Source organism: Myotis lucifugus, unplaced genomic scaffold (genome assembly GCF_000147115.1).
Source record: "Myotis lucifugus unplaced genomic scaffold, Myoluc2.0 scaffold_484, whole genome shotgun sequence".
Lineage (NCBI taxonomy): Eukaryota > Metazoa > Chordata > Mammalia > Chiroptera > Vespertilionidae > Myotis > Myotis lucifugus.
In genome coordinates, this window is record NW_005871532.1 from 483,033 (window position 1) to 501,392 (window position 18,360).

General features: G+C 51.6%; 1 protein-coding gene across 1 annotated transcript in view; it reads right to left on the reverse strand.

The window, feature by feature from the left end:
- The window catches only part of GRIK4 (glutamate ionotropic receptor kainate type subunit 4), a 189,259-nt gene that overhangs the window by 104,443 nt on the left and 66,456 nt on the right, over nucleotides 1–18,360 (reverse strand). Inside the window, exons 3-4 of the mRNA XM_023744716.1 lie at nucleotides 14,980–15,071; nucleotides 14,589–14,754 (exon numbers count right to left, since the gene is read on the reverse strand). Coding sequence (XP_023600484.1) covers nucleotides 14,589–14,754; nucleotides 14,980–15,071 — 258 coding nt within the window. The remainder of the gene's footprint in view (nucleotides 1–14,588; nucleotides 14,755–14,979; nucleotides 15,072–18,360) is intronic.

Genomic DNA, 18,360 nt, shown 5'->3' on the forward strand with positions numbered 1-18,360 from the left:
CTGGAGGGGAGAGAGGACGAAGGCCCTGAGGGTCCGCATGCCGCCTGGGACCCACTGGAGCAGGAGTAGGCCACCCACCAGGGCCTGCTATTGGCAGGTGGCCCAGCAAGTGCATCTTTGCCTGAGCAAGTTTCTTAGCTGTTTTGAGCTTCAAGTATCCCCTCTTCAATAAAACATGCTCCTACGCTTCCATGGCCCCCCTGACTCCCCTGGGAAGCTCCTATAAGGTAGACAATACACTCCCCCCAGGCAGACAGAGCCCCCACCCTCTCCTGGGGCTCCCCCCAGGCAGACAGAGCCCCCACCCTCTCCTGGGGCTCCCCCCAGGCAGACAGAGCCCCCCTCTCCTGGGGCTCCCTCCAGGCAGACAGAGCCCCCACCCTCTCCTGGCCCTTGGGCAGCACTGGCCAGCAGGCAGCCCTGGGCTCAGGGACCAGGCCTGGGCTTCTTGCCCTAACTTAGCACTTGCTCACTGTGTGACCTGTCCCTGTGGCTCCCTTGGCCTCAGTTTCTTCATCTGAGAGATGAGAGCAGCAACAGCGGCCAGCTCCCAGGGCCGTGGCGAGGATTAGATGAGGCACATGAGACACTTGGGCCCAAGGGTGCACACAGCAAACCCTCCTAACCGTTACATCCAGCTCTCAACAGCCTTCGTCTGCATTGTGGGGGTGGGGCCCCGGTCCCTCGTGATCACAAGGCCCAGAAAACAGGTCTTGCAAACACTGAGAACTCCTCAGAGCACAGTGGCTGCATCAGACAGTGTTATTATAGCTTTAAAAGAACAGGCTTCAAGCTGCCACCCCAGCAGGCAATCGTGGGGCCCAGAACAGAACAGGAAGACTAAGGGCCCCTCCTCCCCACCCCCTCTCCTGTCACTGCTACCTGCCTGGGGCAGGGGTGGAGGGAGAGAGTCCAGAATGTGTGAATGAGACAAAAGGTCATAATTCTGCTCTGTCTTTAAGGTCTTTAAGGCAGGCCAGCAGAGTGTGCAGGTCTCCTGCCCAATGGAATAGACCTATAGGCATTTGCTCTTTAAAGCTCAGAAGTAACATTTATTAAATCCTTGTTATGTTCCAGGTAATTGGCTGAACATTTTACGTGGTCCATCTCCTGTCAGCACTCACAGCAATGCGACAAGGCACCGTAAGTCCACAGCACAGAGAGCCTGAGGCTGCAGGCAGTGTCTTAGAGGGAAGGCCTGGCTTTCTGACCAGGCAGAGGCCCCCACGCTCCTGTTTCCATCCTGGCTGAAGGGACCGGAAATGCAGGAATGTCATGAGACATTCAGAGACCCTCCCTGCTCAGGTAACTCACCCTCTGGACTCTTGAGGATCAAAAGGTTAGCGAGAGTCGGAGCTGGGAAGAGGGTCACATGCCCTCCTCTTTTTGTTAGAGGTGGCAGCCTTGCCTGGCGACCAGGGAGCCAGCTGGGCTGAGTCCCATGTTCTCCTCACCATCCAGCCCTCTTCCCATAGGCCAGGCTGCCTCTGAGGACAGAACACACAGAAGGCAGCAGGCACAGAGCCTAGGCCGGCCCAGGGCGTCTTCTCCGGATGTGAACAGGGCAAAAGTAGCAGATGGAGCCCAAGGGCCTGGCATGAGGGAGACGGGGGCTCCAGGAGGTGGGCGACCTCTGCCCTCATGGGGCCTGAGCAGTATTCCAGGGGCTGGAGGCTGGGCGTGGGGTGGGGAGGGGAAGCCTGGAACGGCCACCTGAGCAGCCATGGAATGGGGTTGCCTTTCCTTCCTCCCCACAGGACACGGACTGTGAAGAGCCACTGCGGTCTGTGCCCCTCGAAGCCCCTCTCCACCGGCCTCCAGGGCAATGAGGGTGGTGGGCACTTGCTGCCAGTCCCTGATGCAGGTCTGGATTCAAGCTCAAGGTCAGCCCTCACTGGCTCTGTGACCTTGAGAAGTCACCTAACCTCTTCGAGGCTCCATCTTCATCTGTAAAATGGGTATAACAGGCCAGAGCTCAAGGAGGTCCTTTAAGAAAGCTCGCTGGGAACTGGAATATGTAGTATCCATGTCACTTCTGTATTTACTCATCCACACAAGAGCTCAAAAGGCGTGGCTCAGTGAGGCAGAACGCGAGAGGGGAGAGAGTAGAAGTCTTGAACCAAATTCACCCTGCGCACCCCACGTGCCAGGCACTGGCCCACAAAACCCAGAAGAGAAGATGGAGCAGGTACAGACCCTGCCCTCCAGGAGCTTAGGTCCCAGGAACTAAGTCTATAGGAAAGTTCAGCTCATGTCCCTATTCTTTCATGGCCCGAATGCCGGGTTTTCTAGGGGCCCCGCATTGTGTCCTGTAAGTACATGGAGAGTATTCACCACATCTTCCTTGTTGCTGATGGAAAAGCACAACCTCACCTGCACAAAGGCCTGGAGCCCGCCTTTCCAAGGAGGCCACAGAGGACCTGGGTCTTGGCATCTCCTTGACTCAGGAAAGACCTGCAGGTGCGGGCGGGAGGGAGCGCACAGCTGCAGGGGGAGGGGGAGGCGTCGCGGGGGACCTGGATGTAGCAGGAGAATCTTTGGAGCGTGGCTGGGAAAGAGGCCAAATGCCCTGGGATCATTCAGTCTTGGCAATGAAATTCAATGGAACGAGACAGGAAAGCCTGCAGTGACAGCAGGGTGACACTCCTCCCAGAGGCCACATACGCTGGGGTCTGAGCTCCTGGGGAAAAGAGCCTCCCAGAGACCACATACACTGAGGACCCCGCTCCAGGCACCACCCGGCATGCCCTCCACTGACTGCACTTTAAACAAAGAAGCAGCATCAACCCCATCTCATCCAGCTGAGGCTCAGGGGAGGGCGGGCAGGGGAGGGCAGTGAGCCTGGGAGGGCCACATCCCACCCAGGGTCTCCCAGAGCTCACTCTTTTCTCCAGCCTGGACCCCAGCTGAGCAGCAAAGAGAGCACAAAGTCTGGGGGTGAAGCCAAGCTCTCCTGCAGCTGCAGGCAATGTGGGCACTTCCTCTGCCCTCTGGCCTCAGGGTGCTCATCTGGAAATAGGGAGAGTAACTGTCTCACAGGGTTAGTGAGAGGAAGCAGAACAGTGTCTGTCACCTGGAAGGTGCTTCGCAAATCCAGTTTCCACTCCTCTCCCTCCCACCTTCATAGCTCAGCCACCCGTCACACCGTCTTCCACCTCTTACAAAACTTATCATCCCGCCCACAAAACACAGCCCTTAGTTATGTCAACTGATGACCAATGATGCCAATTCAACACCAACAGGAATCACCAATTTGGGGTGTGGGGAAGACGAAAACCTTATTTAGTGCAAATAGCTCAGCAGTAATAGAGTGTTATCGCAGGGCCGGGAGGCCACCCCGTGAGCTTCCAGGGCCTAGGCCTTTCTCAGCAGGCAGCTCTGCCCGCTCCACCCGCTCCACGCCAGGCCACGCCAGTCTGTCTGCTCCACCCGCTCCACCCGTTCCACACCAGTCTGCCTGCTCCACCCACTCCATGCCAGGCCACGCCAGTCTGCCTGCTCCATCCGCTCCATGCCAGGCCACGCCAGTCTGCCTGGCTTTGCTCTGTGCTGCTAGTGCACTCTGCTCGGCTCCAGTGAGACATCTCTGAGATGTCTCCAGTGCTTCAGTTGCAGCCTGAGAAAGGCAGCCTCCAGCTGCTATGGAAAGTGCACTCCAAGCCAGAGGGGCGCTGGCTACTAGTATATGGACAGAAGTCCCAGCTTCTGGTCCCTGATTGGTCCATCCTCATGCAAATGAGAACACCAGATCCTCACATTTGACTGGTCCAAAGGCACTGTTCTAAATTGATCAGAATAGAGATGCTCTGATTGGTCAGACCTGTGCAGCTCCGATTGAATGGGGAAAGCCTCAGCCATATTGGTCAAACTAGGATTCCAGGAACTGCTTCATGAGAGGGAATCAGCTGGCAGCTCAGTGCAGAACCTTCTCCCAGGGAAGTGCAGTTTGCGTGAGAGGCCCCTGTGCAGAAATGGCTGCTAGGCTCTGCTCTCTTTTAAATTGATCCCTTCTTAGTAGGTATCTTTTTTATTCCTTTCAGGATTCAGTTAAACTATTTTATAGCATCTACTTAGGTATATCTTTCTATATAAAACTCTAATATGCAAATCGACTGAATGGCATAATGACTGGCAGAACGACCGGTCCCTATGATGTGCACTGACCACCAGGGGCCAGATGCTCAATGCAGGAGCTTTCCCCACCCCACAGGCCCCAACCAGTGGTGATCGACTGAATGGCATAATGACTGGCAGAACGACCGGTCCCTATGATGTGCACTGACCACCAGGGGCCAGATGCTCACCGCCGGTTGCCCCGCAGAAGGAGGCGACCGGCAGCAGTGGCAGGGGGTGGGGCCAGTGAGTGGGTGGGGCCATGCCAGCCAAGGCTGGTGTGAGCAGGGGCCCTGATCACCACCACCCCCGTCACCCCACAGATCAGCCCTGATTGCCGGCCAGGCCTAGGGACCCTGCCCGAGCATGAATTTCGTGCACCGGGCCTTAGTCTATACTAATAAAAGGGTAATATGCTAATTAGACCGGACATCCTTCCGGACAAAGCCACGGTGGCAGGGGCTGAGGCAGAGGCAGTTAGGGGCAATCAGGTCAGCAGGGGAGAGCAGTTAGGGGGATCAGGCAGGCAGGCAGAGAGGTTAGGGGCAATCAGGCAGGCTGGCAGGTGAGCGGTTAGGAGTCAGTGGTCCCGGATTGCAAGAGGGATGTCAGACTGCCAGTTTAGGCCCAATCCCTGCCTAAACTGGCAGTCAGACATACCCCAAGGGGTCCCGGATTGGAGAGGGTGCAGGCCGGGCTGAGGGACCCACCCCCTCCCGTGCATGAATTTTGTGCACCGGGCCTCCGGTATGTTACATATTACAATATGCACACACATACACTATTTCACCATGTGAAGGAGTCCCACTCACACTTCTCTGCACATCCCTCATGCAAGGCAGGGCTTGGGGTACTTAGTGACTGACAGAACTAGAGACTGTGGGCCACAGACAGCACCCCCACATCCTAACAGCCCAGGGAGTTGCAATGCCTGGAGGGGCAGCAGAGGGAATGAGGAAGACACTCTGGTCCCCAGCAGCCGTGGGAACCACTCCAGGAACAAGGACAGGCCTCGCTCAGCCTGAGGAAGAGCCTCTGTTCAAGATGCCAGTGGCGCAGCGGCAGCGGCAGGAGGGATGAGCCCGGGCGCTGCAGGCAGTCGGGAAGGGCTGAGCCTCTGAAGAGGCTGCCCAGGGATTAAACCCAAACCCGTGGCTGGAAGTTGAGCTAGAAGAATGTTGACGTCCTTCTAGCGCACAGATTCTCTAATTCTATGAATCACAAGAGGATGTTTTAAAAATTCTAGGCAGTGGAAGAAACTTGCAGATGAGAAAGTGTGGTTCGGTCACTTTAAACATATTAGGAGTGTTTCAGTGCATTTGATATGCTTCAATTGTCGTCCTCTCCATTTCTCCCTGTTTAATGGAACTAAGGGGTTTACCACAGGCAGCTGCCACAGAGGTCAGAGCTGCTCTCTCCCTGGCTTGCCTTCCACCCCCACCCACCCCTCGACTCCAGAAGGGCCCTGGCCCAGCAGGGGTCCTTCCAAGTCCAGCTCCAGATGAGAGGACCCCACAGCCCTGGCGGGATGTGGCCTGATGTTCTGGGAAGGAGAAAGGCTGGCTTTGGGATGTGGAAGGCAGGGGGCCAGTGGGGGTGGAAGGTGATGGAGAGGCTGTGAAAGACACTGCCAGGGTTGGACAGGGCCAGAGGGCAATGATGCAAATGCCCACATGAAGGCAGAGGACCCTTCTATCAAAAAACAAGATAAAAACCCATTTCCATGGGCATCACTTCTCCACCAGCTGATGCCTTGGGTGCGGGCTTTGCTTCTGCAAATGTCAATGTTCCCAGAAGGCAGCTGGCATAATCCCGACCTCAGAGGACTGTGGGGAGGGTTAGTGAGCACACGGAGCTCACCACTGTGCACGGTGCCCTAAATCTAGAAGTCTCCATCCCCTCCTGCTTGCCAGGCACACGTGCCCAGGCGTGTGGCTTCAGACTGTTCCACGGAGCAGATGAGGGAGCAGGACGAGGCTCCAATGTGTTGCTGGTGTGGAAGGGGCACCAAATTAGTTCAAATGCTTGAACAACATATTTCACTCGCTTCTTGGTTTTGTCCCATCCCACACCTAGCTCGGCCCAAGAATGGGCAGGGAGGGCCAGAACACGGGCCAGAGGGAAAAGAGGGGGGAGGGGAAGAGACTGTGGCTTCTCGCTCACAGCAGGACAGTCTGTGCCTGGCATGGCCGTGGAGACTGTCCCATTGTCTGATGGAAAGATGGGGGTGGGGAGAACGTGGCCTCTGCGCTGCCATCAGTCTCCCAAATTCACAGTGTGTTTCCAGCATGGGCCTCAGCTGCCAGGGCCCAGCTGACTGAGAGCAAGAGGGACTGTGGCTAGACACAAGAAAGAACTTCCTGTCAGGTTGGTGAGACATTGTACCCAGCACTGAGGAAAACTGCAGGAGAACCTTTGCCTGGAGATGTTTATAGCCTGTGCTTTGTCCCTCGACACACCTGCTGTGAGCAGGAGGTGCGCCAGTTCTGTCCTGCCTGAGGGGGCTTGTGGCAGAAATTTCCAGGGGAGTCCTTGACTCCGTTACCCCATTCAGTGGTGCTAGGATCCCACACGAGGGGGTCCACTTGGGGAATGCAAGGTTTCCCAGCCATGTTCCATCGAAGACTGGCATCCTATGGGCTTCCAGCTCAGCACCCTTTGGGCTCATGGCCAAAGCTGTTTGGAAGATGAGGAGGTAAGATAGTTGTTTGGTTTAGGACAGGTCAGCGTCCATGCTAATGTGCCGCGCATCTCTACAAGGGGAAATAGAACAGAGTGGTATCCGACATTTCTGGGTTTGAGTGGAGGGCCACAAAACTCGTTATTCACAAAGCACGCACCATCTAAGTAGCGCTGCCCGATGGAATGTCTGGTGGAAAAGTTCTAGATCTGCGCTGTCCACATGTGGCCACTGAGAACTGGAAATGTGGCTGGTGAGAGGGAGGAACTGAGTTTTACATTTCATTTAGCTTTAAGATGAGGAATGCCAGTACTTCCAAGCCCTTGGTTGTAATAAATAAACGATAAGTGATGTGAAAAGCATACATGGGCTCTGATCCAAGATGGCGGAATGGGAACACCCTGCACTCCCCTCTCCAGCAACGCATAGAATGACACATACAGACAGAGCAGTCCCCCCTGGAGAAGAACAGGGGCTGACCGAACAGCTTCTGAGAGAGAGAGAGAGAGAGATGGAGAGCAAGAGAGGGAGAGAGGGAAAAGAAGGGAGAGAGAGAGAAGGAGAGAGGGAGAGAGAGGGAGAAGGAGGGAGAGAGAGAAAGGGAGAGAGGGAGAGAGGGAGAGAGAAGGAAGAGGGAGGGAGAGAGAGAGAGGTTGACCTGCAGCAGCTCTGGCTCCAGCTTCCAGCCTTGTAACTCGCCCCCAAACTCTCCTCAAGTCACATTCAAGTTCACGTTAGCTGCAGCTCCAGCCCAGGTGTGGCTTCCTGCAACCACACCTCCCTCAGCTACAGTCCAGCTTACGTTCAGGATCCCTTCAGCTGGCTCCACCTGCAGCTGCGGTTCAGCCCAGGAACTCTGGGAGGCCTGAGTCCACTCCAGCTACAAATCCAGCCACCCTGCCAAGGGTCCAGTGCAGCTTGCCCCTGGGACTTTCCTTGGCCCTTTCCATTCCAGCTATAGTTCCAGGTCTTCATAAGGCCTGTCCCCCAGGGACTCCCTGTGGCCCACAGTTAATATAAAGGTCCAGTGCAGCTTGCCCCTGGGACTTTCCTTGGCCCTTTCCATTCCAGCTATAGTTCCAGGTCTTCATAAGGCCTGTCCCCCCAGGGACTCCCTGTGGCCCATGCAGGCTCCAGCTCCCACTGGCCTGCCAAGGACACTGACACACAGTCTACACAGGAGCCCTCATACACAAGGTCACTCCTGCAAGACCAAGAGAGGTTGCTGTTTTACCTAATTCATAGCAACAAACACACAGAGACAGCCAAAATGAAGAGATAGAGAAATACGTCCCAAACTAAAGACCAGTACAAAGCCCCAGAAAAAGAACGAAATGAAACAGAGACAAGCAATCTATCAGATAAAGTGTTCAAAACACTGGTTATTAGGATGCTCAATGATCTCAACAAAGGAGCCCCTGCGAACTCGGGCACCAGGAGGGACCTGCTACCCAAGCTCTTGGCCAGCCCAGAGACCGGCAGCCCACCAGGAACGCAGGCTTTTGACCCGTGCCAGCCCCAGTCGACCCAGTGGATGCAGTCTGGTTGGACTGAAGCCAAAGTGGGACCTTTGCACCAGTGAGGGTGAAGAAGCTGATTTTTTAACCAGCTCATCCTTTTCTGAGGAGCCACCACAGCGGTGAACAGCACCCACCACAGGAGCTGCTGCCAACTGAGGAGCAACTGCTACCACAACCGCCCGAGGAGCAACCGCAGCCCGAGGAGCCACAGCCACCCAAGGAGCAGCCCCTGAACGACTCAAAAAGCAAGAAAAAATGATAGTAAATCATCTAACTCTACAACTCAAAGAATTCGAAAGAGAGCAACAAGAAATGTCCAGAGTGAGCAGAAGGAAGGAGATAATAAAGATTAGAGCAGAAATAAATGACATAGAGACAAAAAAAAATACATAAAATCAATGAAACCAAGAGCTGGTTCTTTCAAAGGATAAACAAGATTGATAAACCTCTAGCCAGGCTCACCAAGAAGCAAAGAGAGAGGACCCAAATAAACAAAATCAGAAATGATAGAGGCGAAATAACAACAGACCCCACAGAAATACAAATGATTGTTAAACAATACTATGGACAACTCTACTCCAACAAATTAGACAACATGGAGGAAATGGACATATTCCTAGAAAAATACAACATTCCAAAACTCAATCAGGAAGAATCTAAAAATCTCAACAGGCCAATAACTATGGAAGAAATTGAAGCAGTCATCAAGAAGCTTCCAGCAAACAAAAGCCCAGGACCAGACCAGCTTCACAGGGGAGTTTTACCAAACATTCAAGGAAGAACTAAAACCTATCCTCCTCAGACTACTACAAAAAATTCAAGAGGAAGGAACACTTCCAAGCTCATTCTATGGAGCCAGCATCACCCTAATACCAAAACCAGGTAAAGACAACACAATGAAAGAGAATTACAGGCCAATATCCCTCATGAACATAGATGCCAAAATCTTCAACAAAATCTTAGCAAATTGGATCCAGCAGTACATCAGAAAGATCATACACCATGACCAAGTAGGATTTATCCCAGGGATGCAAGGATGGTACAATATCTGCAGATCAATAAACGTGATACATCACATAAACAAATTGAAAGAAAAAAAACACATAGTCATATCAATTGATGCAGAAAAAGCATTTGACAAAATCCAACACCCATTTTTGATAAAAAACTCTCATCAAGGTGGGAATAGAAGGATCATACCTCAATATAATAAAAGCCATATATGACGAACCCACAGCCAACATCATACTCAATGGACAAAAACTAACACCATTTCCCCTAAGAACAGGAACAAGACAGGGATGCCCACTCTCACCACTCCTGTTCGATATAGTACTGGAAGTATTAGCCATTGCAATTAGACAAGAAGAAGAAATAAAAGGCATTCAAATTGGAAAAGAAGAAGTAAAACTGTCCTTATTTGCAGATGACATGATAGTATACATAAAAAACCCTAAAGACTCCATCAAAAAACTACTAGACTTAATAAATGAATTCAGCAATGTAGCAGGATACAAAATTAACGCCAAGAAATCTATGGCATTTCTATACACCAATAGTGAACTTACAGAAAGAGAGACTAAAAAAGCAATCCCATTTACCATCGCACCAAAAAATTTAAGCTACCTAGGAATAAACTTAACTAAAGAGGTAAAAGACCTCTACTCAGAAAACTACAGGACGTTGAAAAAAGAGATAGAGGAAGACATAAACAGATGGAAGAACATACCATGTTCTTGGATTGGTAGAATTAACATCATTAAAATGTCCATACTACCAAAAGCAATCTATAAATTCAACGCACTTCCCATTAAAATACCAATGGCATATTTCACAGACCTAAAACAAACTCTCCAAAAATTCATCTGGAATAAAAAAAGACCCCGAATAGCTGCAGCGATCCTGAGAAAGAACAAAGTAGGTGGGATCTCAATACCAGATATCAAGCTGTATTACAAAGCCACTGTTCTCAAAACTGCCTGGTACTGGCACAAGAACAGACATATAGATCAATGGAATAGAATAGAGAGCCCAGAAATCGACCCGAACCAATATGCTCAATTAATATTTGACAAAGGAGGCAAGAACATACAATGGAGTCAAGCCAGTCTCTTCAATAAATGGTGTTGGGGAAATTGGACAGATACATGCAAGAAAATGAAACTAGACCACCAACTTACACCATTCACAAAAATAAACTCAAAATGGATAAAGGACTTAAATATACGACGGGAAACCATAAAAATACTAGAGGAATCCAAAGGCAACAAAATCTCAGACATATGCCGAAGCAATTTCTTCACCGATACAGCTCCTAGGGCATTGGAAACTAAAGAGAAAATAAACAAATGGGACTACATCAAAATAAAAAGCTTCTGCACAGCAAAAGAAACCATCAACAAAACAACAAGAAAGCCCACTTCGTGGGAAAACATATTTGCCAATGTCATATCTGATAAGGGCCTAAGCTCCAAAATTTATAGGGAACTCATACAACTTAACAAAAGGAAGATAAACAATCCAATCAAAAAATGAGCAAAGGACCTAAATAGACACCTTGCAAAAGAGGACATTCAGAAAGCCAAGAGACATATGAAAACAGGGTCAAAGTCACTAATCATCCGAGAGATGCAAATCAAAACAACAATGAGGTACCATCTCACACCTGTCAGAATGGCTATCATCAACAAATCAACAAACGACAAGTGCTGGAGAGGATGTGGAGAAAAAGGAACACTCGTGCACTGCTGGTGGGAATGCAGACTGGTGCAGCCACTCTGGAAGACAGTATGGAGTTTCCTTAAAAAACTAAAAATGGAACTCCCATTTGACCCTGTGATCCCACTTCTAGGAATATATCCCAAGAAACCAGAAACACCAATCAGAAAGGATATATGCACCCCTATGTTCATAGCAGCACAATTCACCATAGCTAAGATCTGGAAACAGCCTAAGTGCCCATCAGTAGATGAATGGATTAGAAAACTGTGGTACATCTACACGATGGAATACTATGCTGCTGTAAAAAATGGAACTCCCATTTGACCCTGTGATCCCACTTCTAGGAATATATCCCAAGAAACCAGAAACACCAATCAGAAAGGATATATGCACCCCTATGTTCATAGCAGCACAATTCACCATAGCTAAGATCTGGAAACAGCCTAAGTGCCCATCAGTAGATGAATGGATTAGAAAACTGTGGTACATCTACACGATGGAATACTATGCTGCTGTAAAAAAGAAGGAACTCATACCATTTGCAACAGCATGGATGGAACTGGAGAGCATTATGCTAAGTGAAATACGCCAGTCAATGAAAGAAAAATACCACATGATCTCACTCATTTATGGATAATAAAGACCATTATAAACTTATGAACAAAAATAGATACAGAGGCAGAGCTGCCTCGAACAGACTGTCAAACTACAGCAGGAAGACTGGGAAGGGTTGGGGGGCAGTAGGGGGGGTAAGAGATCAACCGAAGGACTTGTATGCATGCATATAAGCATAACCAATGGACATAAGACACTGGGGGTAGGGGAGGCCAGGGGATTGTCAAGGGTGGGGGAAAAAAGGAGACATATGTAATACTCTTTGTAATACTTTAAGCAATAAAAAAAAGAAATAGGAAACATAAAAAAGGAGGCAGAAAACATAAAAAACAACCAATCTGAAATAAAGAATGTAATAACTGAAATGAAGAATACATTGGATGGAATCAATAGCAGGTTAGAGGAAGCAGAGGATCTAATCAGTGATTGGGACAACGAAGGAGCAGAACACATCCAACTGGAACAGCAAAAAGAAAAAGAAATTTAAAAAAATAAGTGCAGTTTAAGGGACCTCTGGGACAACATCAAGTATACCAACATTTGAATCATAGTGGTCCCAGAAGAAGAGAGAGAGACAGAAAACCTTTTCCAAAAGTTAATGGCTGAAAACTTCCCCAATATGGTGAAGCAAAAGACACACAAGTCCAGAAAGCATGGAGAGTCCCAAACAAGATGAACCCAAAGAGGGCCACACCAAAACACATAATTAAAATGCCAGAAGTTAAATCAACAAGGATTTTTTTTACTTCAAAGTTGAAAATAAACACAGACAAATAAACTTAACAATATACCAAATAGATAACTATATTAAAGAAAAGTAAAAAAGAAAGAACCCAAGTAACTTTTAGCTAGAGTACTTTTACTCCCCTCATTCTGAAGATAAAAGGGCCAAAATAACTGCAAAAAACTTACATGACTTCATAGGTTAGAAGGTTTATTATTAGCAGTGGTATGGGTGTAGTAATTCTGAAGCAAGTTTATGGGCTGTAGAATTAAACAAAGGAGTAAATGCATTGATTTTGCTCGGAGCCAGGCCTCTCATGATGAGGCAAAGGAACTACAAATATAAAGTGGTGAAAGGCAAGAATGAGAGGAAAGGGATATTTTCCCGTTTATCCACTGAAAGGACGTAAGAGATGACACCTCGGTGGCAATGAGCACACCTAGCTTTCAGACCTAGGGTTCTATTATTCCTTAAAAAACACAGAAAACAAACAAAACAAGACAATAAAACAGGGGTCCTTAGCCAATGGCTGAGTCCCGGGCTGGGCTGGGGCGTGGACCTGGACCACCGTGTGCCAGAGGTAAGAAGGTGCTCAAAGCCAACAGGCACAGAAGCCAGCTTGCAGGAGCTCCCACTGCCACATCTGGGACAATCTGAGCATCAAAATAAGTCATCATAGTAACGGATTATAGCCATTGAATAAAATCGGAATCCATGGATCCATACTGACAGAAGTAAATAAGTAAGAAGACAAGAGCCTCACCGCAAACTGCTCACCAACAAATGCAGAAAGAATGCTGTCGCTGAGCCCACTATCTGGCAATCATGTAGTGATGTGATGCAGGCACAGGCCTCCATGTGCTCTAAGGAGCAGGATATTCACGTGCCTTCCAATCATCTCCCACAGGTAGTTATTGCAAAGCAGAAAGTAGAACATTCTACAAAATAACCGGCCCCTGCTCTTCAAAACGTTGAAGTTGAGAGACTAAGACAGATCTAGTTGAAGGAAGGCTGAAGAGACATGACAACTGAAATGCAGCCAGTGATCTGGACTGGACCCTGAACTGAAGAACACTGACTGCAGGGGACATGGGTGGAATCGGAGTAGAGTGTGGATGGGGGCGGGAGGGGGGGATGGCTCACACAGTGGGACTCAGCTGCTCTTGCTTCTCTTGCAGTACAGAGAAAGTCATGTCTGCTGAGTGGTGAGAGAATGCGCATGTGGAGGCCACCATTGCCAGGGCGGGTGAGGATGGTGGCTCCTGACAGGGAGGGTGATGTCTGCAGATGCCTTCAGGATTCCAGGGAGGAGGGAGGACGTCAGTGTGCCGAGCAGTTCTGAGCAGCTACTGAGAGGAGCCCTGGTGGGCATGGCAGAGCCCTGCCCGTGCAGCCACCCAGGCCCACAGGGTAGGAATGTGCCGGCGAGCTGCCCAGACAGATGCCTGGGGCGTGGGTGCTGGGCCCCGCTGACAGCACGTGGTCAGCACTTGCCCACGGCATGTGGGCGCGGCTGCCACTAGGTGCACAGATGCCAGGGTTTTCTGGGAAGTGCTGCTCAAATGAGCTACATCTCATAGTCACCAAGTTTATGTCATAATTGTCTGAGAGTCAGAGAAAAGCATTTCCAAAACAAGCATTTGCAGAAAACAAGTGCTTTATCAGAAAGTGACCTTGGACCTTCTTCTATCAGCAAAGCCTGCTCTCCAGGCAAGAAGCTCTTCAGCCCATCAAGTACAAAGGCATCCGCCTTTGTGTCCCTGCCTCTCCTCAGCAGCGAGGCTGAAGAGGTGGGAATTGGGTTTGCAGACGCACTAAGGCTTGGAGGTTGGCCATTCTCCTTGTAACCCAGTCCCCTCTGTTCTGCCCGTGCCCGGGGGGTTCTGTCAGACAGACTGCTCCCGCTCTCACACGCACACACACGTGTGTGCACACAGGGACACACAGCCAAGCAGAAGCTCTGTGTCGGGCTGACCCCAAGTCTGAGGGGCCCTGGGGTGTCTCCGGTGGTCGGCTGCTTTATCATTTTACGCTTCTGGGGAAAGTCAGCCAAGAAGGCGTGCTCACAGGTAAGCACGGGAATGCCAAGCCCTCTGGTTATCAGCCCTGGGACCTAAGGGAGCGCCCCCTTCCTGTGTGTCCCCAGCCAGGGCAGCAACCAGGTTGAATCAGCCAGCCAGACTGGGGCTGCCGGGAGCCGGCCGGCGGGGCTTACATTCTGCTTTGGCACAGACGAGGCAGGCCGTGGTGCAGTTGAAGAAGTTCAGGACCCCAGCCACAGCCACGCTGATGTCGGTGTTGCTGGGGTGCAGGTTCAAGGTGGTGAATCTCTGGAGCTGGAACTTGATAAATTCCTCTGGGGCCACTTTGAAATGAGGGACCTGAGAGGAGGAGCAAAAATGAGCAGCAGGTGGGGGAGGGGTCCAGAAAGAGGGAGAAAGCAGCTAGAGGCTGTGGAGGAGGATTTTTTATGTCAGGCCTTTTGCCTCCCACCAGCGGGAAACAGAGCCGGCAGCCTCAGGGCACCCACGGGATGGCATCCTAGACAGCGCTGCAGGCCAGGCGGGCCAGGGGAGGCCCTCCAGGACTGTGTGGGTGCCCTGTACACCTTGGGACTGATTCTGGAAGAAACGGCCCACTGCTGAGCAGCTCGACAAGTGGCTCTTGGAGGCATAATCCTCATAATCCTTGAGCTGTCCTGAATAAATCAGAGCAGAGATGGCAGGGAAAGAAAAACACTGCTCTGGGGACCAAGAGACGAGGCCACTGGCCCAGCAGGAGCACCAGCCCGCTCCCACACCTTGGAACATGCACGTGGAGAGAGGCGTCGCCGGCTAGGAAGCCACGTGGAGAGCCTGCGAGTGGAGCCAGGTGCATAAACGCCTGCTGTGGCTGCAAGGGGCAGTCAGCTCCCTTCTGACTCTGTTCCTGACATTCCCAAGAGGCACTGCCCTGACTCCGCCTCTCTTCTCCTGGGAAGCGATTGTACAGCCTGGGATGGCTACTTTATTGGCAGCTCAGGCTACTGGGTAGGTCATTGGACAGTTAAAACATAATAAGCTGCCATCCATCTTGATTTTATTCTGTCTCCCTCACCCCTGGTACCAGCCAGGAGAGCTGCAGGCTGCTCTGTGCCCCTGCGGGAGGTGGGGCTGGAACTTCAACATTCCTCTCTGAGGACCAGTGGCCTACGGGACACAAATCACAGCAAGCATGGCTCTAGAGTGGTGTTAAAACAAGTAGGACTGAGGGTAAACAGCAGGAAGGACTTCTGGTGGTGCGTTCACAGGCTAGCCCAGTCTGTCATGTGCTGAGATGGTCTTCATAGGAGTCGATGACCTTATCATTTTAAGCTTCTGAGGAAAGTCGGCCGGAGGCCAGATCTCCATGAAACCGGATGAGGGGAGAGGAAGGACTAGCAGAGATTGGGAGAGAAATGTCTGAATTCAACGAAGATTAACCCCTGAACTGACAGGGCAGCCACTATTTCCAGCAGAGACTGAAAGTGCAGACCTGGGAGAGTCCTGCGAGTCAGGAGCCAGGACTCAGAAGAGTGAAGCTGTGTCCTAAAGAACGCTGTATCCCAGCTTGTATTTTGCATCCCATATGATTTGTGTAAAATGAATGAACCCTGGAAGGATAAAGGTCACAGAGGAGCAAGATGGAAGCACAGGCCAGGCAGGTGCGGGGACGGGGCCTGGATGACACATTTGGGGTCTCTAGCCGAGGCCACTGTGCATGGACATCCAGCCACCAGGGTTCCGTTAGCAGCACACTCACCTCTGGGAGATGATACCCTTAGAAATACCCTCAAATCCATGGGCTCAGGAAAGTGAAGGACAAATGGGTTTTAAAGTCTAAAGATTTGGTTGCATCCAGGTGGTGTGGCTTGGGGCAAACTGCTTCACCCGCCCAACTCATTCCAATGGAGGTGACAAGAGGTGCCTCTTGGAGCTTCGGGAGCATGAAATGAGATGCTGTGAGTGAGGGGTGGAGCCCTCACTGCCTCACACAGCAAGTGTTCGGCAGTGCCCCTTCTCCTCCTTGTACCCTTTTTCCCAAAGTGCAGGGGCTCCGGCCTAGCTCCTGGAGCTGTGTGTGCAGGAGGCAAGGCTGAGGGGCTCCGGGAGGGGCACTGGTGGGAGGGCGCTGGGGAAGCCACCAGCTACTCTAATGAGCCAGGAAGAGAGGGCCTGGCCACGCCTGCTGACACTCCATCTGTGGAGGTGGGAGCAGGAGAGGTGAGCAGGAGGGGGAGGGCAGCCAGGCAGAGAGCAGCGGTCAGGGCCAGGGGGTGTTAGCAGCACTCAAAGAAATGAGCTCCTTGGTGAGAACTCCATTTCTTTTCCCTGGAGCTGAGGGGGTTCAGGGTAAGGCAGTTCAACCTCATAAAACATTAAAAGCCATGCATGATTGGAACGGAGAGCAAAGGCTGCTCTGGAAGGAACAGGCCAGACAAAGAAGGTCGCTGTCCTGCCAGCCCCGGGCAGCACAGGCAGCTGGGGAGCTGATGAGGAGTGTGTGCCACTTCTGGGCTACGATTCCCAGAAGGTCAGGGGTGTGCGAAGCTGAGATAAAACAGCCAATGAGGCCCAGGAGGAAGCCATTCTGGAGTGGGCTCAGGGGAAGGTCTGTATGGGACCTCGAGGAAAATAGGATGGGAGGAAGGGGAGAGGAAGGAAGAAGAGAAAAGGCGAGAACAGAAGAGAGAAAGTGAGGAGCTGTCCTTGGGCGAGCTCACGTGGGAGGATCACAACAGCTGGAGGTGAGCTGTCACTTGGAGCCCAGCAAGAAGATGGAAATTACACTCCAGGTCCAAGGTCCTGGGCCCGGGACTGAGCCGTTGGGGGCTGCAGTGGGGCGGAAGCCCGGGTGAGGCCTGGGCTGGCTGAGAATCATCATTCAGGATGCCTGAGGGGATGAGGCCGGGCAGGTCCCTGGACTGGGCCAGGAGCAGGAAGGTGAGGGGCTCGGTCTACAGAGCAGCTCCTGGCCCTGGAAGAGCAGACCCTGGGGGTGGTGGTGGGGCAGCAAGGCCTGCAGGCCGTTCATGGCGTGATGATTCCAAGAGCAGGTCCTGGGAGGGAGATCACTCAGCCTTCTGGTCACCGGAGAAGCGGTGGCATCAAGGGAGCACCGAGGGCCAGGACAGAGGCTGCGCGGCCCCACTGTCCCTGCACTGCATGCAGAGGAGTTTCTCCCTGCAGTGGGTCCTGTCCTATTTCTAAGAGCCAGAGCCGCCCCAGGCGGAGCCTCCAGTCCCTAGGACAGGAGGAAGATTGGTCCCGCTTCCCAGTCCTCTTTTCTGCCCCTCCCCAGCTCCTTCCGGCCCTGAAGGGCCTGGCTAGAGGCGCTTGGGGCAGAGAGAGGATTCCCGGTTGCTTTGCCACTGTCTCCCAGGGATACGCTTGAAGGGAAAGAAGTGGTTGATTCTGGGAAGACCTAAGAATGATTCCAGCAACAGGCAGAATCGCTGAACTTCACAGCTTGTTTCTCTAGGGACGAAGGAGGGAGAGAGTTGAAATCAGGAGCAGGCTGTTGCTCAGCCTCGCCAGCATCCTCATCTCTCATGGAACTAGAACTACAGGAAATGGCTCAGCACTTTGAAAGGGGAGAGACTCCAGGTAGAGGCGGCACCTTGCGGAGGAAGTTGCTGATGGACGAGTGAACACTGGACTTGGTGAATGAGGTAGAAAGCAAAATAGAATCCTTTCTAGAGAACTTATAAAACAAGTTTTCAAACTATTTTACCGTCAAATGTAGCAATGCCACTTCCCCAGAGTCCCAATGTCTAAATACATAACAGGTTCTGTCACGTGGAGTCAGACTTCTGCCCTCTGGCCCCCACCCCCACCCACCCCAACCCCAACCCCCCCTCTACCCCCTCCCCCAGCCCCACCTCCCCAAGGACCATAGACCCAAAGGCGTCCTTGAAATCCTGTGTGAAACCTGCTCCAGTCCCCTCCATCCAAACAGCCTGGAACTGG